The 22,718-nt window shown below is 43.8% G+C and overlaps 2 protein-coding genes across 11 annotated transcripts in view; both read right to left on the bottom strand.

Annotated features, from left to right (window-relative positions):
- Positions 1-1,974: 1,974 nt before the first annotated feature.
- On the bottom strand, positions 1,975-6,460 carry SDHAF4 (succinate dehydrogenase complex assembly factor 4). 2 transcript variants are annotated; one of them, XM_073336378.1, is made up of 3 exons: positions 6,247-6,460; positions 4,539-4,691; positions 1,975-2,268 (listed from the first exon to the last, which is right to left on the bottom strand). In XM_073336378.1, the coding sequence occupies exons 1-3, from the start codon at positions 6,278-6,280 to the stop codon at positions 2,159-2,161; spliced, it is 297 nt and encodes a 98-aa protein (XP_073192479.1). In that variant the 5' UTR covers positions 6,281-6,460; the 3' UTR covers positions 1,975-2,158. The 2 variants fall into 2 exon arrangements, with proteins under 2 accessions (XP_073192479.1, XP_073192480.1); XM_073336379.1 differs by lacking the exon at positions 6,247-6,460 and adding an exon at positions 4,809-5,669.
- Positions 6,461-20,680: 14,220 nt separating this feature from the next.
- FAM135A (family with sequence similarity 135 member A) overlaps positions 20,681-22,718 on the bottom strand; it is a 141,628-nt gene continuing 139,590 nt past the window's right edge. For all 9 annotated transcript variants that reach the window (XM_073336374.1, XM_073336369.1, XM_073336367.1 and 6 more), the window contains one exon: positions 20,681-22,159. In XM_073336374.1, coding sequence (XP_073192475.1) covers positions 21,954-22,159 — 206 coding nt within the window. In that variant the 3' untranslated portion in view covers positions 20,681-21,953. The remainder of the gene's footprint in view (positions 22,160-22,718) is intronic.

The following is a 22,718-nucleotide window of genomic DNA, read 5'->3' as shown; positions in this document are numbered from 1 at the left end:
AGATTATCACAACCATCAGTTTCACATCCCCAGTCTTGCATTAGGGAGTAAAAATACTATTGAAGATTAGTGCACATGATATAATTACCTGCTCCAAAAAGTTACTTTACAGCAATGTTGTTGCATGTTTGAATTTAATAAAAATTTCAGATTGTCAGATAACTGTCTCAAACTAATATATAATTAAAGATAATTAAGCAAAAATTAATACATCATTATACACAATACAGAAAGACATACTTTATCGCTCTCTGGGGATGATGAAGAGAAGGTTGTTTGGTACCCTCCTCTATACCTAGTAGAATGCTGACAGCGTTCATTCCCTAACTAACTTTCTAATCCTCCTCCTTTTTACAGGGTGTGAGACAAAGAAACTCCTTTTTGGAGGGAAAATTGCTTTCCTATGATTAATTTCACTATGTGTTCTGTTTTTTACATTTTCATTTTACCTAATTACGTAGGGAATTTCTTTTATGGTATCTTTAGGTTACATGATTGATAAGCTAAAGGGAATTCTAAGCTAGTTATTACTACTGACAGCTGTGACAACCACCAATTAATGAATTAAAATCATTTTTCAACAGATCCTTATTTCATCCATTACAGAAAACATCTGCAATAAAAAGTATCTCTCATTAATCACGGAACATAATTATATCCTAGGCACCCCTTCTCAATCATCCAGTCTTGTTTACAACATACTTCTATAGACACTGTTTATTAGTTTGAGGTTGTCTTTCCCCTAGACATTTGATTCCCACAGAATTGGAGGCACCAGCAGTACATGAGGTGCAGCCGAATACTCAATCACATGAAATTCCTGAATACAGGTCACTAGTAGGTTAAGAACCAATACTCCGGGCCTTAGAATTCAAACACACTCTTTGCTAATATATTAACGATTCCAGAATAGTTAATATGCTACTCCTGGGGGAATTCTGCACATCTGTGGACACAAAGAATTCCTGTCTCGCATAATTTTGTATTTTCCCACATAAAAAACAAACATTTTGCCTAAGAACTGCTGCTTTTTGCTCACCGGAGGCCGCTGAGGCACCAGAACAGCTGGCTGTGTTCATGCCCCTGTTCTGGCACCACAGCGGCCCCTGGTGGGCAAAAGGCGGAACTGCAACACTACTTAGGCAAAATGTGTTTTATGAGGGAAAATAAAAAATTCTATACCCACTGCTTCAGAATTCCCCCAGGAGTAGAAGTTCATCACAGCACCCTGCCCACAGAGCCAGGTTATGGCAGAGTGCAGCACACAAGGCTGCAGGGGGGAGGAGTGTCACAGACTGGGGTTCAGAATGGCTAGTGGGAGGGACAGACTGGAGCATGGGCTCAGGAGCTAGTGGGGTGACAGTGTTGAGCCTGGGGATGGGGGCTGCAGAAACCCATGGGGTTGGGGAATGCAGGGACAGACATGCCTGACTGAATGGGAGAGGCTTGGGGAAGGCTTCCCAAATCCCTAACAATTCTCCTTCCCCTGGCCCCACAAAAAAAAACCAAAAAACCCTCCCACCCACACCCAATAGGTTCATTCCTAGGCTCCTTCCCTCTCCCTCATCTCCTCCATTACCCAACTCACCCAAGCATTTGGACTGCTTCTGACAGGTGAAGGAAATACAGTTCTGTATTTGTAATTTAAACAAATTACACAAAGTTCAGTATTAACATGCCCAGTAATCTATTTGTAAAAAAAAAAAAAAAAAAAAAAAAAATTTTTTACCAGAATCTTTAATTTTTTTGGGTCTGTATTGTTACAAACATACTTGCTGACAGATATTTTGAAATAAATTACCAAAATAATCGAAACGGGCATGATTATATTGTGTTATTTTGACAAATGAAATATGCAGAATTTTGCAAAATTTTCAAATATCGTGTGAAGAATTTTTATTTTTTTTATTCAGAATTCCCCCAGGAGTAATACACAGATTAATTTAATATACAAGTAAAAGAGGACTAAAAAGGTTAATATTGACTAACAATGTTTATTTGCAGAAAACATCCCTCAGGATATTCCTCAAAAACATGTTGGAAAAAAGAAGCTCCATTTAAGAATTAAAAGGAACAATTCGGCGAAATTTCTCTATCTACAGTAAATTCTTTAAACAAATATCAAACATACTATTAGCAATATAGATACATTTGTGCATTAAAAATCTATACAACGTCCTTTTCTCTCCCAGTCTCCATAACGAGTAGGTTCAGGGCCTTTGGGTCCACCCTTTTCCTTTGTAGTAGGATTGATGTCATCTGGAAATTCTACAACAATATGGAAATTTAAGAGGCTGGATAGCCACCTGCCTTGGATGGTTTAGACACAACAATTCCTGCATTTTGGCAGGGGGTTACACTAGATGATTCTTGCGGTCCCTTCCAACTCTATGGTTCTATTTTTTTTTATCTTTTTTAATCTATGATTTAAAGACCTATAAAGCTGGCAGATACAGCACAAAGGTAAAAATTCCACAGTGTAAACATGTTTGTATCCATTTATAACAAAAGACCGATCTTGATTTAAAAAATAAATAATTTAGGTTAATGCAATAGCAATTTCATGGAGCTTGGAGTTAAAAATCTTAGCCACAATTATCAAACATAGGTATCTACAGTCAGGAACCTAATACCATAATTAGGCACCTTAATAAAAGTGACCTGACACTCAAAGATACTGAGCATTCACAACTACCACTGAATTCAAAATGAGAATTTACTTCATTGAATAGGAGCTACATGTGCTTGGCACCTCTGAAAATCAGTCCACTTTTCACTTTTGCTTAGATCCCTAATTTTAAGCACCCAAATCTGAAAATTTTGGCCAAGATTCATTCTGTCTATATTTCTTTTCTTTTTTTCTCGTGAGAATGGGTAGACATCTTGATTTACATAAAAACAACTGAGTTTTCACACAAATAATAATTTCTACCAGAAACTGTATGTGGATTGCTATTGCTTTTATAAAGAAGGCACCAGGTACTATGACGGTGGACAGAAGCATAAAACCCTAAACCACACAGATAACCTAAAAAATTAGAAATATATCTTTAACTTAAATATATTTAAATGTGCCTTATTGTGTTGTCTTGTTCAGCATCTACATAGATTTTTAAACGTCAATATTTGCATATGACTTCTGGCATGGGTAGCAGGAGCACAAATGCTTCATCTCTATTTAAAATGATGCTATGAAACTTATCAAAATATCTAAGCAGCAGCATCTCAAGAGACTCCTCAGTGGCAGTGACAAAACAGCAGTGGATAGTGATTGGTTAGTTTAAGTCCTAATTTACGATCTGGTTAGAAGCCAACATACAAGAACTGAGCTATTGGCCTTCTAACTGATGATTTTTGCAGTGTCAACAGCAGTAAGCCCAGGCACAGGGAAAATAAAAACCTCAAGGATTTTTCTGGCTTAGCCCTAAACACAGAACCCCTAAACATGAACAAAACAAAACAATTATGGATTTGTTAAATTAATGTCAGTACTGGCATTTACGTATTTTGGGGGTAAAAGGATTCAAGACAGAATCAGAATAAGCACTTCTCTCCGATTACACGATCTCCCCAAATCTGAATAAATCCTGATGGTAATCACAGTCCAGTACTGCTCACAGCCTCAGGCATTCCTCACTTATTTTTTAAATCATTTACATAGCACTCCAAATGTTTACGGTATTTACAGATATGTAAAAAAAACCATGCACTTGACAGCTTAAAAGTAAATTAAATAAAATTTGTGCCTTATAATCAGACTAAGAAATAGACAACAAAAGGCAACTGATCATGGTTCTATGGATGGGTGTGGCTACAGATGAAACATGCTATATGAGTTTACCTGTTTTAGGCCAAAAGGAATGGCTCCTAAAAATGCATGTGTACACTCACATAGTTCATACTTATTTTCTTGTGATTTATAGCAATAGTAACACTCTAAGGCCCCAATCCTGCAAGAACTTCCACATGGAAGGGGGAGGAATAGCTCAGTGGTTTGAGCACTGGCCTGCTAAACCCAGGGTTGTGAGTTAAATCCTTGAGGGGGCCATTTGGGGAGCTTGGGCAAAAACTGGGGATTGGTCCTGCTTTGAGCAGGGGGTTGGACTAGATGACCTCCTGAGGTCCCTTCCAACCCTGATATTCTATGATTATCACTACTAAAGGAACCCCACTGAAATCAAGTGCAAGGGGCTTTACAGGACCAATGCCTAAAAGTAGCAGTTCATATATTAAAAGGAGTTGGTGCTCTGATGCTTTTGTTTTACTACCACTATATACAACTCAGTCATAGAATTTGTGGCCAGAAGGAATCACCAGATCATCTATTCTCACTTCCCAGTGCACTATAAAATAGACTAAAATAGCATTTAATGCTAGCTATGAACATTATATAGCATGTTTCAGAGTTCTATGTAAGGCCTGATCCCAAGAAGTGCTGACATCCACAGCTCACATAAGATTTGCAGGCACTCAGCATCTCTCTGGATCAGGCCTTTAATTAGTACTTTTTTCCCTTTTTTAGAAAAACCATGACTTACTTTCCAGTGGTTCCCTCTCTCTATTGGACTCCTCTGGTTCATCAAGACGACCTACTGGTAATTTTGATTTTTTAGGGGATTTCTGTATAGGTTCAGACTTTCCTTCCACATTAGAACTAGTTCTCCTCAAGGAGCTGCACAGCGGAGCTGGCCCTATCAAACAAATGCACATTAACGTGTAAGTTTGTTAAAATGTAACAGTTTTATGCTGAATAACTGCATCAACCAGTGTTTAAAAATCCTCATAGAAACTCACTCAACTCCACCTACTAGAGAATGAAGCATTCATTCTGGGCAGGAGCACAAAAAGATTTAATATTCAATATGCAGAAAGTCCTAAGACATCAGTGCACTTTCTTAATTTTAGACCTTAGAAGCAGATACCGAAAGAAACAGTATTCTAGTGTATATCTTGGCTCTCAAACTTGATAAGGTTATAAACCACTTGAAGCAGTCAAAATAATCAGTATGCTGGCATGTTCTAACAAACACATTTTCCCCCCAGGAGTGGGTTTCAACTTCCTCTCAGCAGCATCTGGATGGGGTGGTCTACTCCCAGCAGCCAGTGGCAGGTGCTGGGACACTGTGCAGCCCCTTGCTACAGCAGCAAAGCAATTCCAACCAAAGCCTTCAGTGAGGAAACAGAGACAAAAGTGAGGAGATCTGAATTCAATCTATATTGTATAATCAAGATGTACACACAAAATTAAAAGAAAAATATTGATTTTCTCAGAAAGCCCGATCAACATTTAGAAAATGAATTTGGGGAAACATCTGGCAAAAGCCCCACTTCACAATTAATCACAGCCAAGTCATGTGTGAAAACCTGTCAGTTCATCATATCACAGCGCTATAAACATACAGCTCGACACATGTATGGAAGCACAATGTTTGCAATGAAAATGAGCTGTCATTTTAAAAAAAATCCAGTAAATGCCTAGATATGTTTGGAGATCGTTATGGATATGGAAGAATATGAACACTTTTTAAATTGTAGAAGACGGGAGAGAGTTTAAAAAACAAAAGAAAATCCTTCCTCAAGGAAACCTCCACGATATAAGATGACCAACACGAGGAAGAAAAGCAGTACGTTTACAGAGCAAAAGCAAGGGGACAAATCCTTTTAACTCTCCTCTGCCCTAACTCCACAGACATCTCCCCGATGCTGAGCCTAGTGGGGCCCTCCAAAGTAATTCAATTCAGATCAAAATACCACGCTTGATGCGCAATGTGCTCCTAAGCTGTACAGAGGGCCGCAAAGCCACGGGCTGCTGCAGAGGGAGCTGCCTCAGGCAGCACCAAGCCAGGTCTTCTCTGCAAAGGGGGGCTTCCGGCCTAGACCCCTGTCTCGCTGGTCAGTGCCCAGTGGGGACGGGGGCCGCAGCCTCACCTCGATGCAGCCGGTGGAGGCCAACCCCAAGAGCGGCGACACCACCAGCTGCGCCGGGGTCGGAGCCGCCCGTGCCGGGCCTCCAGCAGGAGGCGCAGCCAGAGGGGAGCCGCCACGCAGGGCCCCCAGCAGCAGGCCCGAGCCACGCAGCTGCAGCGGCCCAGGGCGTGCTCCGCCCTCAGCGCCCCCGCGAGGGCCCGGGCCCTTGCACGCTGCGCCCGGAGCGGCGCATCCGGCAGCTCCCGCCGCCCCGGCCCGGCCCCACCCGACCCGACCCGACCCGACCCTACCCTACCCTACCCTACCCTAGCCGCTTACTCGTCGCTCGGCCCAGCAGCAGCCGCAGAGCCATGCTGTGCCGCCCCCCGCCGAGCTGCGGAGGACGCCAGGCAGGCAGGGGCGAGGCTCGGCCTGAGCCTGCGCGGCAGCCGGCTGAAAAACGTTGCGGGAGGGGGGCAGGGCTGGGGGAGCAGCGCGGGGCGGGACAGCCGCGGACCTGGCGCTTTCCCGCCCGCCCGGCTCTTCGCCCGCCCCAAATCGCTCCCTGTTCCTCCCTCCGGCCCCGCCGGCGGGTGACGCGTGTCGGGGGCTCTGAGGAAGGTCGCGACCCTGCCGCTGTTCCCCGCCCGGTTCACGGCTCTCCCCAGAGCTGGGGGGTGCGGGGCTCAGGGCTGCAAGGTAGCGCTAGCAAAGCGGTGTTTACAGCACGTTTCTCAAAAACCAGTCCGTGATTCCCTCCACTGCTCGCATTAGCAACGAAGCGTGTTGAAGTCAGGGGAAGTTTCCGATGCGGAAGGGACACAGGACCAGGCCAGAACTATCCCCTTCAACTTCACAAAGCCCTCAGCTACTCCAGTCAGTGAGAGGTGCTTCAGAAATACTTGTAATCGGCCCCCCTCTCCCTCCATTAGGGCCCCCTCTAAAAACAGTGGAAAAACCTATTCTGTGCAGTAAGTGCAAGAAATGCTTCTTGAATGATGAAGAGTCAAGAGGATTATGGGTGGCACCACTCAAACAGAAAAATTGTTACAGTCTGCCCCCTTCCCTTCCAGGGAAAATAAAAGTCTGGAGAATTTAGGTAGAGGAACACACAAAAGCATGTCAAGAAGATAAAACTCCTACAGTCCCCTTGACTACAAACAGAATGTATCACTCTTCCCTAAATGGGCATGACTCTCTTCTGTGGACACTCAAATTGAAGTCTCTTGGTTTAGCTTAAGTCACTTCCTGATCAGAGTAAGTGAAACCAATATAAAGCATGCTTAAATCAGTCTGAGAAAGTGTCCACACCATAAGACTTAAGTGATTTAACTATATCCGTTTCTAAAAACAATTTACATTAATTATATTAAACTCTTGTGGGTACACCTGGCCTAAGATCTTGTGGGCAAGAGAAAAAAAACAATCATGTAGGAAGTATTACAAAACACTGACAATTCTTGCTAATATGTTCACTTTTTCAAGCCCATAAGGATAAAAGAACACTGTAGGATCAAATATAGAACAATTTTTTTCACGTAAAAACACGCAAACACAGAATTTACTTCTTGAACCTTTAGTGTGGATATAACACTGACAACATGAATGTAACTGATTAAATGATATCTTTCTGGGGCTGCAGACAGTCTTGAAACAATAGTTCTGAGATGTGTGAACTGCTCATCTCACTCAGGGCCCTGTGAACTCTGCAATTCCACAACCAGCTGACATTTTTCCAAGAAGCTACAGAATCCAATAATTTTACTGTAGAATTTGCCATTTGCTGCTGACATTCTGTTTTCTGTTTTTATTTTATTTAATTTTTTATGGGAATGTATCAGTGTTTATTACTACAACAAAAAATCAGTGGAAAAAACTATTAATTTTTCTGGGTAAATATCAGAGTTTATTTTGATGGATGAAAGGACTGGGAAAAAAAGTATTGAGTAGATTAATGCTTCGATGAATGGAATTCAATGTGGTTTGCTGCAGAACTAAAACAGAACTCAAAACACAATGCCACCTGTGAGTTTAAGAACAAAAATATCTCCAGTCCCCAAGTAAAACTTTTAATTTGAATAGTTTACTGTTGTGGACTTAGTACTATTAGCTTATAAGTATTTACTTTTAATAATTGGGCCACAGGATTTACAGTGCATACACACCACTGTTACCAGATTTTCCCATTACTTTGGGGTACACTCATTTATTTGGGTTACTCTTCTGTGGGGCTGGGGGTTTTTGGTAATTCTATCAATATACTACTTGTGTCACTTGAGTTCTCACATGGAGCTCTACTTCTCCCGTCTGCAAGTTCCCTCCCAGTGGAGCTATCCTGCTCTCTCTCTCTCTCACACACACACACACACTCTCTCTCTCCCTCTCCAGAGCACATCTGAGAGGACTGGGTTAATCAGCACTCCCAAGCTGACCCCTTATATGATCCTGGACTCAGTAGGCTGTGTCGAGCAGCACTTCCAAGCTGGCACTGGAATAGAGAATGCCTGAATGTTGGATCATATTAAAGAAGTTCTGTATTAAAATCACAAATGAGTTTGATTCCCCATAGTTTAAATTCCAGGGTATTACTAATTAAGAGGTTTCTTGGTTTTTGGTACTGTTTCTCTCCCTCTATGTGTGAAACCTGCAAGCTGCTAATTGCATTAGTACATTCTAAGACACAGTCTGTTCTCAAAGCAATTCACACAGAGAGAGACTCAAAGCAATACTCTGTAACAACAGAAACGGCACCCAAAGACTCCCCGTCCTTTTGTTGTATTAACAATTGTGATTAAAATAGAGACAGAGGGGGGAGCGATAGCTCAGTGTTTTGAGCATTGGCCTGCTAAACCCAGGGTTGTGAGTTCAATCCTTGAGGTGGCCATTTAGGGATCTGGGGCAAAAATTGGGGATTGGTCCTGCTTTGAGCAGGGGGTTGGACTAGATGACCTCCTGAGGTCCCTTCCAACCCTGATATTCTATGATTCTATGTGGATGGATGCTTGGTGTGGATAATAACTGAATGATCAGGGAGGTGCCAGCCTAAGAATCCAGTGTCCATCGGCTGAAGAAGGCGTCAAGTGGAAATAACCAGAGGACCCGCGGAGGGCAGACTGGAATCCACCCAACAGCCTCAAGAATGGGAAAACCAAAGAACAAGATAACATCTAGCAGCACGGAGCCGTCAGGAATGTGCTATCTGCTGATTGATTCAGCAACAGCATGATGAAGCAATTCCCATATACTGGCATAGGAAGAAATTCGTACAAAAATGGACTCTAGAAAGTGAGAACTTTGGGGTCTCATTCTGCAAACCAACTTCCAGGAGCATCAGATGAGCATCTGACAAGGCCCTGCTCCCTCCTCATGTCCAGGTCACCTGGCCAGTGGCTTGGCATGAGCAACTCTAAGGCTGGTAACTATGATAACAACCTTGCAGAACCTGTGTGTGTGTGTGCGTATGAATGAATGTGTGAATAAATATGAGATTGAATGGAATGTTATAGCTATAACTAACTGCTTACTATGATTCTTTCTGTATTCACAGTAAATGTGGTATTTTGCCTTTTTCCCTTTAGTAAGATCCTGCTGGTTTTTATTTTATTGGTATAACATGAACATGCTAGGTCGAGCAGCACTTTCAAGCTTCCACTCTTATATTCCCCTGGACTCATCAGGCTAGGTCGAGCAGCACATCCAAGCAGGTTCAGCACGTCCCATCCCCATATGCCCCAGGTTCAGCACATCCCTATCCTCACTTTCATGTTATAATTGTTCTGGTAGTAACCCACAGGATTTTTGGGCACTGCAGGGATCTTTAGCTTAGGTACGAGGAGCATTGTTGTAGAGAGAGAGAGAGAGAGAGAAGCAACCAGCTTAACCACGAAAGTTATTTATTGCCAGGTAATAACCATACAAGGGGAGCCAAACAAAACAGAATATTAAATATAACATAAATTTCAGTATAAAAGTCAGGTTTAGAAAACTATACCTGATCACACAAGTCAGGGTCAGAAGGCTATACCTAGAGAGAGAGAGAGAGAGAGGTTCTCACCACTCCGGGCAGCTTGAATCAATCAGGGTTCCCAGGTGGTGGTGATGGTAGCTGAGGTCCAGAGTGCCAGAGGCAGGCATAGCCCCCAGCACAATCAGTCAGGAGAAAAAGAAGTCCCAATGGAACTGATGCAGTTTTTGGATCCAGGCATCAGAGCACTTACTTGAGCGTGGGTAGGGGTTTTTGTAAGGAAAGAATAATGGTTCAAGGGAGAACACTGGATTTGTTTATGGGTAAACTGATGGCTCAAGGGAATTGTCAAGGTTCCCTCCCCACTCTGAACTCTAGGGTACATATGTGGGGACCCGCATGAAAGACTCCCTAAGCTTATTTCTACCAGCTTAGGTTAAAAACTCCCCAAGGCACAAATTCTCCCTTCTACCTTGGATTAGGTAATGCTGCCACCACCAAGTGACTTAGACAAACTCAGGGAAAGGACCACTTGGAGTTCCTACTTCCCCCTAATATCCCCCCAAGCCCCCATACCCCCTTTCCTGGGGAGGCTTGAGAATAAACAAGATGAGCACAGACCAACCTTGGGGTTTTTTAGGACACTAAACCCCACCCCCCATCAGATTCTAGAAGAAACAGAACTTTATTATAAAGAAAAAAGGTAAAAGAAACACCTCTGTAAAATTAGAATGGAAGATAATCTGACAGGGCAATCAGATTTAAAAACATAGAGGATTTTCCTCTGCGCCAAACTTTAAAGTTACAAAAAGAAAACCAGGAATACACCTTCTCAGCACAGAGAAAATCACAATGCAAAACCAAAATAAGCTAATGCATTCCCTTGCTAGTACTTACTAATTCTAATGGATTTGGATTGCGTGCTTCCTTGATCTGTGTTCGGCAACCACACAGAACAGACAGACCAAAACCTTTCCCCACCCAAACCCAGATTTGAAAGTATCTTGTCCCCTTATTGGTCCTTTTGGTCAGGTGCCAGCCAGGTTACCTGAGCTTCTTAATCCTTTACAGGTAAAAGGATTTTGTGCCTCTGGCCAGGAGGAATTTCATAGTACTGTATACAGGAAGGTTGTTACCCTTCCCTTTATATTTATGACAGGAGTATACCAAAGTTGTTTTGTTCAGGCTAGACAATAGAAACTGATCATTCCCGGCTATGGGTAGTGTTCCTTCGAGGGAGCTCACAATGCAATTAGGCAGCTTCAGTATTTTGGATACCGGTAAAGGATGTATTACTAGACTTGGTCTGATAACTACTGAGCTGCGTGTGTGGCCGCATGGGTTCATTAATATCTGGAGCAGAGATCCCCCATCATGCAGTGCTTCCCTGCTTTTCTGGTCCCAGAGTTCAGTGCGGTTCTTGCCTTGAAACCTCTGTTCTCCATTCTGTATGCTAATGGAGATGCCTCCCTGTCCCATCTTCGATGCAAACGAGGCTAGGGGAATTTCCTTAATCCTGTCACCCTTGCCTGGAGGGGTTTAAGTTTGTCTTCCACTGCCTTTTCATTACTTTTTGTAAGTCTTTCTTCTGATCGGCTTTGGTTCAAGCAAAGGCTGGTGGTGGGGGTGACATTGCACTCTATTTGATTTTATGAAAGTATGATGATGAGTGTGAATATAATGTAACTAAAATATGCTTCATGCAAAAGGTCTCTTGTAAGGTATCATTATAAAGCTTATGATCTTTTGAGTGTGGTCATCCTATTTGTGTAAATGTATCACTCTTGTATCTGAAACTAGAAATATGAAATATAACTCTGAGAGCCTATTGTAATTATGCGAAGCGTGGGCCATTAATGGTGGTTTGGAATCTTGATGGCTCCCATCAACCAGGACAATTGACTGGGATAGCTCTGATTGCAGGCAGGCCTTCCTGTGAGTCAGGCTAGGACGAATGAAGGCTTGGGGTCTTACAGTGACATGTGATCATGTCACCTGAACTGGAATCCATCTTTAACCTGCTGTTTTTCCTTTGAGAAGGAGGAATGGGAACCCAGAGGGACAAAGGAGTCCCACCTTATGCAAAAGATATATAAGTGGGTGGTACAGAACAAGGGGCCAGCCATCATGAGAAATCCCCTAGCTACCATCTGAGCTGGAACAAGGGCTGTACTAGGGGAAAGGATTGCGCCCAGACTAGAAGGTGTCCGGTCTGTGAAAGAAACTTATTGAAACATCTCTAAGGGTGAGATTTTATCTATATTCAGGTTTTATTACTGTACTAAACTTAGACTGGCGTGTTTTATTTTATTTTGCTTGGTAATTCACTTTGTTCTGTCTGTTACTACTTGGAACCACTTAAATCCTACCTTCTGTATTTAATAAAATCACTTTTTACTTATTAATTAACCCAGAGTATGTATTAATACTTGTGTGTGTGGTGGGCAAACAGCTGTGCATATCTCTCTATCAGTGTTATAGAGGGCGAACAATTTATGAGTTTACCCTGTATAAACTTTATAGAGGGTAAAACGGATTTATTTAGGGTTTGGGAGTTGGGTATCTGACTGTCCATTGGGAATTGGGCATCTGAGTGTCAAGGCCAGGAACACTTCTGTAAGCTACTTTCAGTTAAGCCTACAGCTGTTAGGGGACATGGTTCAGACCTGGGTCTGGGTTTGCAGCAGGATTGCGGGTCTGGCTTAAACCAGGCAGGACACTGAAGTCTAAGCGGACAGGGCAGGAAAGCAGGAGCAGAAGTAGTCTTGGCACATCAGTTGGCAGTTCCCAAGGGGGTTTCTGTGATCCAACTCGTCACAGGGGGTAGGGCTTTCACGAGTTAGACAGGCTAGACACTGTGCCCTAGTTCCCCAAGAACACAACTTCATCCTTTTCTCCTGTTTTTGTTTTTTAAAACTTTTGAATACTTCCTTATGTTCTGAAACATATTCCGATACACTAAAATGGGAAGAAAATGAAAATCTGTATCAAGTCTTTAAACCGTTATTGGCTGACAGCTTGAAATGTGTATGTGGTGGGCACGACCTTCATCAGTATGTTCAGATGTGCACACATTTCAGAGCTTGTGTGCATGCCTGTTTGTTTACTGTTTGTTTGTTTGTATCTTCTTGACTAATACATAACCTTACTTCAACAGGCAGCTTTGCTTATACACACAGACTAATTTATTATCATAATATATACATATCATGCAATGTACTGTATTTTCCAAATAAAACAAGTTATTTTTATATATTTGACTGATACAAAGGTAGGGTGAAAATCGGGAAAAAAACAAAATACTTTTTGTAAAACCCAGGATTTTTTCGGTAAAAATAGGTTTAAACCGAAAATGGAGGGGCTTAAAAATATAGTAATTTCTGCTGCAGAATTTGGTCCCATTATGTTGGCTATGAACAGCAGATATATGAAGATGAGCTGAAGGTAGGGACTGAGAAAGCAAGTCAAAAGCCCTCTTTTCCATTGCCAAAAAGGAGGAAGGTGAATAGTGTGTGAAGACATCAGTTCCACGAGAAGGAGAGTGGGTGAAAAAATCCCCCTTCACTCGTAGGACAAGACAGTTAGCTTTTTGTAACTGTTGTTCTTTGAGATGTGTTGCCCATGTGCATTCCATGTTAGGTGTGTGTGCTCGCCACATACACCAGTGCCAGAAGTTTTTCCCTCAGTTGTATCCGTAGGGGACCGACTCTGGTGCCCTCTGGAGTTGCATGCGTATGGCTCCCCCCTCCCTCAGTTCCTTCATGCCAGAAACTTCGACAGTGAGGAAGGAGGGTGGGTCATGGAATCATGGATCATGGAACGGACATGAGCAACACATCTAGTGAACATATAGTGAACAGTTACGAAAAGGTAACAGCCTTTTCTTTTTCTTTTTCCAGTGCCTGCTCATACGCATTCCTTTGTAGGTGACTTCCAAGCAGTACCACCGGAGTCCACGGACCTGTCAAGTGCAACACAACTCTGCGAAGCCAGCATCATCTCTGGCTTGCTGGGGATGGCGTAATGCATCGTGAACGTGTGCACTGAAGACCACATCGTGACCCTGCATATATTCTGGATAGGGACATGCATCAGAAAGGTAGCCGAAAACGCCTGTGCCCTAATCGAATGGCCTTCACTATCAGTGGAGAGACAGCCTGCGCAAACTCATAACAAGTACTGATGCAGGAGGTGATCCAATTCAAAATTCTCTGAGAGGACACCGGAAGGCCCTTCATCCGGTCAGCTATTGCGATAAAGAGCTGGGTTGACCTGCGGAAGGTCTTGGTGTGCTCCATGTAGAACGCCAGAGCGCACCTGACATCTAGAGTGTGCAATCACCTCTCCTCACTGGTCGAGTGAAGCTTTGGACAGAACACCAGGAGGAAGCTATCCTGGTTGACATGGAAATGCGACATCACTTTAGGGAGAAAAGCTGGATAGGGCCACAGCTGGACCTTGTCTTTGTAGAATACCGTGTACGGGGGCTCTGAAGTGAGGGCTTTAATCTCGAAGATGTGCCTCGCTGAGGTAATTGCTACAAGAAATGCAACCTTCCACGACAGGTGGGAAAGGGAACAAGAAGCCATGGGCTCAAAGGGCAGACCCGTGAGCCTGGAGAGGACAAGGTTGAGGTCCCATTGGGAAACCAGGTCCTGGATCGGCAGAAAGAACCTTTCAAGGCCCTTCAGGAACCTGATTGACATCTCATGTGAGAATACCGATTTACCCTGGACGCAAGGATGGAAGGCCAATATGGTTGCCAGGTGCACCTTGATCGAAGAGAAGGCGAGGCCTTGGTGCTTTAAGTGAAGCAGGTAATCCAGGATGGACTGCGGAGACAACTGGGTCGGGAAGATGTTGCCCTCCGACACCCAGAAGGAGAAACGCTTCCACTTTGCCAGGTAACTCGCTCTGGTGGAGGGCTTTCTGCTTTCCAAGACAATCTGCTGTACCTGACTGAAGCAGGCCTGTTCCTCTGGATTCAGCCATGCAGCATCCAAGCTGTGAGGTGGAGAGAGGCAAGGTTCGGGTGCAGAAGCCGACCATGATCCTGTGAGAGTAGGTCCGGGCAGCTGGGAAGTGGCCATGGGGCTGCCACAGCCAGATCCCTGAGGGTGCCAAACCAATGCTGGCGCGGCCATTCCAGGGTGATCATAATTACTCATGCCTTGTCTCTCTTGATTTTTGAGAGGGCTTTGCTGATGAGTGGAATTCACAGAAAGGTGTACAACAGGTCCCCTGACCATGACAGGAGAAAAGCATCGGAAAGTGAGCCTCTGCTGAGGCCTTGGAGAGACCAGAACTGATGGACCTTTCTGTTCTGTCTGGTGGTGAACAGATCCACTTGGGGAGTCCCCCACTTCTGTAAGAGCGCTCTGACGACCTCCAAATGGAGTGACCACTTGTGGTGAGAGAAGGACCTGCTGAGGTGATCCGCCAGCATGTTCTGGATGCCGGGGAGGTGCGAGGCTTCCAGGTGGATTGTATACTGAATGCAAAAGTCCCACAGGCAGAGGATCTCCTGACATACAGCTGATGAAAGCACTCCCCCAGGCCTGTTGACATAGAACATAGAGGCCGTGTTGTCCGTCAACACCTGCACCACCCATCTGGACAGCTGGGGAAGGAAGACAGCACAGGCTAGACGAATGGCCCTGAGCTCCCTGACTTTTATAAGTAATGCAAGCTCCTCTTGAGACCATAACCCTTGAGTCCGCAGGGTACCAAGTTATGCTCCCCAACTGAGGTCAGACGCATCCAAAACCAGGGAGACCATGAGTCACAGACTTGCAAATGGCACTCCTTCCAACAGCAACATCCACTACTGCAGAGAGGTAAGTACCTTTGGAGGGATCGTGATGACCTTGTCTAGGTGATGTTTGGCTGAGGAGTAAACCGACATCAGCCACATTTGGAGGGGGGCAGCCTGAGTCTCACTTAGTGGACAACATATGTACATGCTGCCATGTGACCCAATAATTTGAGACCGACTCGGGCCACAGTGAGTGGTGACGCTGGCAATGAGGTGTGACATTGCCCTGAACCTGACCTCTGGCAGAAATGCTCTGGCTCGGGTAGAGTCGACTACCACTCTATATCCTTTGGACTGGGATTAATGGTGATATTCGTTTGTTTATCAGTAGGCCCAGAGCTTGACAAGTGGCTTGCAGCATCTTGATGCTGCGCTGGATTTGGACCAGCCCTTGATGAGCAAGTCATCGAGGTAGGGGTAAATCTGGATGCCCCGACATCTGAGATAGGCTGCCACCACCAACACGCATTTCATAAACACTCTTGGCACTGTTATTAGGCCAAAGGGGAACACCGCAAATTGGTAGTGGTTGGTCCCAACTAAAAAACATAGGAACCGTCTGTGTCCATGGAATATCGATATGTGAAAGTAAGCATCTTTCAAATTGAGGGCAGCATATCAGCATATCAGTCTACCAGATTCAGGGAAGGAAAGATGGAGGCCAGGGAAATCATGTGGAACTTCAACTTCTTGAGATGCTTGTTGAGGTTCCACAGATCAAGGATGGGGCATAGACTTCTCTTGGCCTTTGGGATTAAAAAAATAGCAGGAGTAAAACCCTTTCCCAGCTCCCATTCGCAGAAGGCCCTGTAGCTCCTGAGTGAGCAGATGCTCCTGAGAAGAGTCCCTGAAGAGGGACAGGGACATGGGGAGGACAGAAATAAACTGGAGGGTATATCCCGCTGCTACTGTGCTGAGAACCTATCGGTCAGATGTTAAGCAGCCCACTTAGGGAGGAAGGGGAACAGGATGTTGTAAAATAATAGGGAAGCAGGATCCAGAACACAGGCTGGAAGATCACCCTTGAGCGTACCTTCAAAATGCCGGCTTGGTTACGGGTGGAGCTTGAGTGAGCAGAGCAAGCCAGCTGATGGCCGTACTGGCACTTATAGCCCATGCCCTTTTTGTGGAAGGGCTCTGATCAAGGATGGCTCCCGAACCTGTAGGTCTGCTATGGCTTAAGCTGCTTCCTTGTTGGCCCCGGCGTCTACAGGCCCAGGGAGAGCAAGCTAGCCCTTGAGTCTTTCAGGCCATGCAATTTACGGTCTGTCTGCTCAGAAAACAATGCCAGGCCATCGAATGGGAAGTCCTGGATGGATTGTTGAACCTCCATCGAAAGGCCCGGCGACTGAAACCAGGACGCCCACCTCACTGAAATGGCCAAAGCCTTAAGTCTGGGCCGCAGAGTCTGCTGCATCTGAGGCCGCTTGGAGGGCTGCCCTGGCCACCGCCCTGCCCTCATTGAAGATAGCCAGGAATTCCTTCCTGGGTTCCTCTGGGAGCGAGTCTGAGAATTTGGCCATGGACTGCCAGATATTACAATCGTAACAGCCAAGCAAGGCCTGATGGTTGGCCACTCTCAGCTGGATGTAGAATAAAATTTTCTACCAAAAAGAGATCAAGCCTCTTTGCCTCCTTATTCTTAGGCATCGATCCCAATTGGCCACACGACGAGTGAGCTTGGGGAGGGTGGATATAAAGATACTAATACCCCTTAGCAGGGACATAGTATTTTCTTTCTGCCTGCTTGGAGATGAGGGGCACCGAGGAAAATGTCTGCCACAGGGCCTTAGTAATTTTCACCACTCCCTTGTGCACCAGCAATGCCACCCTGGAGGGGGCTGTTGCACTAGGGCTCCGCCAGCTCCTCAGCTTTCAGCCGCAGGTTTGAGGCAACCTCTTCAGGAGCTCCTGGTGGGCCCTGGCATCGTCCTGGGAAACTGGGTGAGAGGGCCCCACTATTACCTCATCAGGAGAAGACGAGGAGGAGGCAGGTACAGGCGGATCTGCTGTGGGAGCCTCAGCTGAGGCTGGCTGGTCCTGGGGAACCTGCTCTGACTCCGCATCCGAGTCAGGGGGAGGACGAGAGATTGTCGCCGATCATCTGTTGGATGCCCCCTAGGCTGACCTATGCCCCAATGATGGGTGGGGATATCCCCAAGGGTTCTAGAGTTGCCAGGGGGCAGGCCAGTGGCCCTGGGACCAAGCTGCCACTGGTGGCCCAGCGGGGAATACCAATGCCCCTGATGGGTAGCCCTGGCCTGGGGGCAGTGTTTGCTCCTTGCTGTCAGGAGCCTGAGGAGGGGACGACTTGTCTGGAGGGATCAGGATGGTGCCGAGGCTGCCTTTTTACCATGATCCCATCGGCTCTGGCTGCAGACTTTTGTTGAGGATCTGTAGAAGGGTGACGGCTCTTGGTACCACGATCCCGGTGACTGCTGGCAGCATTCAGTGAATCGGTGATGGTACCCCGGCAATCTACGCCTGACACTTAGCAAGCAGTGCCGCTCTGTAGAGTGGGAGTGAGAAGACTGACATATTGGAAACCGTCGATCGACGCGCCAGTGGTGAACTGTACCGGCAATCTGGTGATCTGTGATGGGGCTCTGGGGACTGGCGTCTTGACCCTCTGGAGCGGTGCCATGAGCTGAGAGAGCCGCTGGGGACTGGTGCTGTGCCTTTGCACCAGCCCACTGGTGATTGATGCCTAGAGCCTAATGAATGCTGTCTCGAGTCTGGGGACTGATGCCGGAAACTCTGGCTGGCAACCTGACCCATGTCTGGGGGCTGTTCAGGCAAGCGCTAATAGGGCACCCCCTGCAGTAAGAAGCAGTGCTGCACTGATGGGAACCATTGAAAGGGTCCCAAGGCAGGTTTACCCCTCGAACAGGGCACCTCCATGGCCAGCATGGGTGGCACAAGTAGGGACAGAATGTCTTTAGCGGCCTGAAAGGCCTCCAGCATGGATGACACCACCAGGTGCCAAGTGCCTCTGCCACTTCCTGGGGTGGTGGGCAGGTCTTGGAGTCGGCTCGACTGCTCAGTGGGAGTTGGGGCCTGACCACCATCCGGAGGGGAAGCGCTGGCCTGCGCGGGTCTTTGCTCTCCTCCATCTCGCTCTTTCCCTTTACAGGACGTAGGAGAACGTTCCATCCCGAACTTTCTTTGCTTTTTAGCCAGTACCAGGGATGGGGATCGGTGCCAGTGTGAGGCTGGTGCTGGCAGCGCACTCCACACTGGGGCCATGGTGCTAGGAGCAAAGTCTGATCTGGTTGGCTCTGAGGCCAGTGACGAGCCAACTCCATAAGGAGTGCTTGGAGACGAATGTCCCGCTCCTTTTTGGTCCGTGGTCTGAAGCTCTTGCAGATGCAACACTTGTTGCTAATGTGGGTTTCCCCTAAACACTTCAGACAGCTTCTATAGGGATCACTGACTGGTATGGGTTTCTTGCAACAGTCACAAGGTTTGAAGCCCGGGCATGCCCCGTCCCTAGGCTAAAGTCCCATTTGGGACTAACAAACTATCACTAACTCTATACTAAGGGTACTATAAAACTAGCAACATTTTTAGCAATTATATACAAAAAGTTCACAACTAGGCACAGTTAAGAGGAGTATGCTTGCTGAGGCAAGGAGACATTCCAGCACCGTCACTGACGGTAAGAAGGAACTGAGGGCGGGGGGAGCCGGTAGCGCCCCTTACATACATGCGCCACTCCAGAGGGTGCCAGAGCCAGTCCCCTACGAATACCACTGAGGGAAAAACTTCCGATGCCGGTGCATGTGGTGAGCACATACACCTACAATGGAATGGACATGAGCAAGCACTCAAAGAAGAACCAGGAGATTGGCTTTTTCTCATTTCTTTCAGGACATCCCAAACAAGTGTCCTGTTTCAGCAACTAGGGGTTTGCTCTCCAAATATTTCAGATAAGATTTGTTACAACTGGATTAACTCTGAAAGAGGATTCAAGCACAAAATAAATAATTCACCCAAATATTTAGATACACTACTCTCATTCTATATGCATATCTCCCAATCATATTAATGGAAGTTTTTTGCAGTGACAAAAGTAGAATATTGCTGCCAACAGACTGCTGATTCGTGGAAAAAGGTGTTATGGATCTCTTTTTTCCCTCTCATTCTAAAGGCACCTCCAGTAGTAGCATAGCGCCATCTTAGACCATGTAGGGATACTGGTTCAATACTGTCTCAAAAGAATAGGGCCTACGGAATTACCAGTACCATCCTACTACCTGCAACATCCGTTTTCCTTGTCATACAAATATAAACTAGGTCCAACTCTGCTTAAACTTGTAAGATCTGCCATTGCACAGGAAGTAGATGTGTGGCTGCACTATCTTCTGCTAGATTAACTCCACTGGAATGCGCTACACTTTTAGTTTGTCATGCTATGGCCAGGTCTAAAGAAGAATCTTCTAACAGGTTTGAAAACGGTTTCTCCTCATGTGTTAAAAATGGTTTAATTTGATCAACATGAACCAGGCAAAACTATTTGCTAGAATAGGTCCCTAAACTAATATCACAGTTTACTGATGGCCAAAATATTTGGTTTCTTGTTAACAAAAATAGCTCTGAACATAATTCAAACATTTACTAGAGCTTAAAATAAATTTTTAGAGTAATACGAGTGTAAAATACTATTTACAACCACTAATAAAACAGCCATTTTCACAGCTGAATGTATTAATTATTGTATTCTCTGTCAGCATCATAAGGACTTGCCTCATGCAACTCAATAATACAACATTCTTTGAAGTGATCAAATGGCTGCAATGCTGACTAGTCTAAGGTAGTCTTTTGAAGCTTGAAACTACAGAGAAAAAATAATTTTACAAAGATTAGAAGAACAAACTCTATCAAAATGCAAGGTTACTTAATTATAAACTCGTATTGATATAGCTCTGTGAAATAATACAAAATATATACAGTCTCCCAAAATTTTGAAAACTAGCAAAAGATTTCAGTTTCTTTAATTTTCTAGTAGAGTCATTTGTTCATTTTATTAACACCAGATGCAATAACACAATGCTAAAAATAAACATGCATTAGTTATACAACCAATTAATATTTTTCAAAAAATTCTGTTCATTATAATTAGAGAATGCACATATTACCTCCTTTCCACATTTAGTGCATTACTGTTTTAAACAGGTAAAGGGATAGGGAGGAGGAATTGAACTCAATGCTATTCAGCACCAGTAAAAAGTCAACAGACCTTTAACATTCCTGTATATCAAAAACATTTTATCTGCATCACTAAACATGTAAAGTTTATAATTTTGTTCCATTTCAAGATACCTTGATTTATATTTACAATACTTTGTAATCAATAAAACATTTTAAGAATATTTAAAAATTATCTAAATTCATAAAAGTATTGCAGAAATTTATTACATTTGCTTATTTTACGTACATACAAGGAAGTCCATGTAAAAGGTTCATTTGAAGAACTGAACTGAGAGAGTAAGAGCAATTTTATTTAATTTGCAACACCCCAATTATTAGAAGGCAGCTGTTGTTTATTTAAACATTCAAAAATCCCTAATTGCTGCTTACTTCTGAACACTAAAGTTCCAGTAATATAAGTGAATATGTAAACCAACATGTTTTTGAGATCATCAGTAGAAAATATATTTCCACAGGCATAACATGTTTAATAATGACGATGATTTTGTAGAAAATTATTAGGATGTAGTGATATCTGAACAGACGACTCAGTTCGCTCATTAAAATAATGGTCTTTACCAGCATTTCAGATATAGCTGTTTTCAATGTATGATAATTTAGCAGCTAATTGTTTTTCCAGTTAGACTTTCTACAATGCTAAAATGTAACAATCAGATGCATAATACTTTATTAGAATTTTTAAATTCAAATTTATTTTGGCATCCAAAGCCTCTATTAAAATGTAGCCATATAGCATTGACTTTTGTAGTCTAAGAACCAATAATAAACCAACCAAATGTACATACTGTAATTTAATCTCCACTCAATTAGGTACCCAAAAATTAAGAAAAAGTAATAGAAAAGTAAAAAGAATCAAATAAAAAATATTGCACAGCCACATTACCTAGAAAGTAAAGTCGATGTTAAAAAAGCTCTAAACATGGATGATATAAATTATCTTCCATACAAAAGTATAAATATCTCTTAAAATACAGCTGCAGCTATACTTCAATACCACACATTATTTGATTCATCTGTTAATGAGGTAATAGTCAAGTCTCTTAAAATGCTTTTCTTCTACTGGAAATATTTTAGGGCAGCAACCAGAAAGAACTTTTCTAAAAATATTTCTGAATCAAGAACAGCAATGTGTGCAGCTCTCCCTATGAGAGAATCGGCTGTATTGGGCAATGCATTGATGACATTATAACGGACCAAATTACATTCCTTGTTTTGAAGAACTGGTAGAAGCAGGTTCTGGATCATTTCTGCATAAATCGGTCCTGTAAAAAAACAAAATAAAAAAACCCACTTGTATTACGTGTCACCCAGAATGAGCTACAATTATGTGTCCCTGAATATGAAAATATGAACACATTCTAGAAAACAGAGACCTATTTTATATTGTCTCCCTACTAAGAGAACATTTGAAATCTAATTTCCATAGACTTTAAAAAAAAAATCTTATAACCCATACATTTTACTGTTCGCATTTCATAGTGAAATTGTGTTTACCAGTACTAATTTATGACGACTCCAGAATATTTTGTCTATTTACTTTTCAGACAAATAATGCTGTAGTACAGATGTGCCATAATATCTCATCATGAACTATAATCAGAAATGATCCTTCGTAAGTGGGGGGAAGAAAAACCCTTTCTTTTCACTGCTAGTATGGAATTGGGCCTCTGCTAAATAAAATCTGCCTTTTTTTTTTTTTAAATTACAGGCACCATTCTGCTCCCAAAGTCAATGGCAAGGCTTCTGACTGACTTCAATGGGGATATGGTCAAGGCTCTACAATATTACTGTTTAAGTTTAAAAAAAAAAAGGTATGAGAAA

This window comes from Lepidochelys kempii, chromosome 3 (genome assembly GCF_965140265.1).
Source record: "Lepidochelys kempii isolate rLepKem1 chromosome 3, rLepKem1.hap2, whole genome shotgun sequence".
Lineage (NCBI taxonomy): Eukaryota > Metazoa > Chordata > Testudines > Cheloniidae > Lepidochelys > Lepidochelys kempii.
This window is presented reverse-complemented; position numbering and strand designations above follow the sequence as displayed.

Excerpts from the sequence above, each read along its gene's own strand:
- SDHAF4 (XM_073336378.1), bottom strand. The coding sequence starts at position 6,280 with ATGGCTCTGCGGCTGCTGCTGGGCCGAGCGACGA. Across the intron at positions 4,692-6,246 it reads GCTGCTGGGCCGAGCGACGA|GGCCAGCTCCGCTGTGCAGC; the intron begins GTAAGCGGCTAG and ends TTTGTTTGATAG. Across the intron at positions 2,269-4,538 it reads AGAGAGGGAACCACTGGAAA|AATTTCCAGATGACATCAAT; the intron begins GTAAGTCATGGT and ends ATATTGTTGTAG.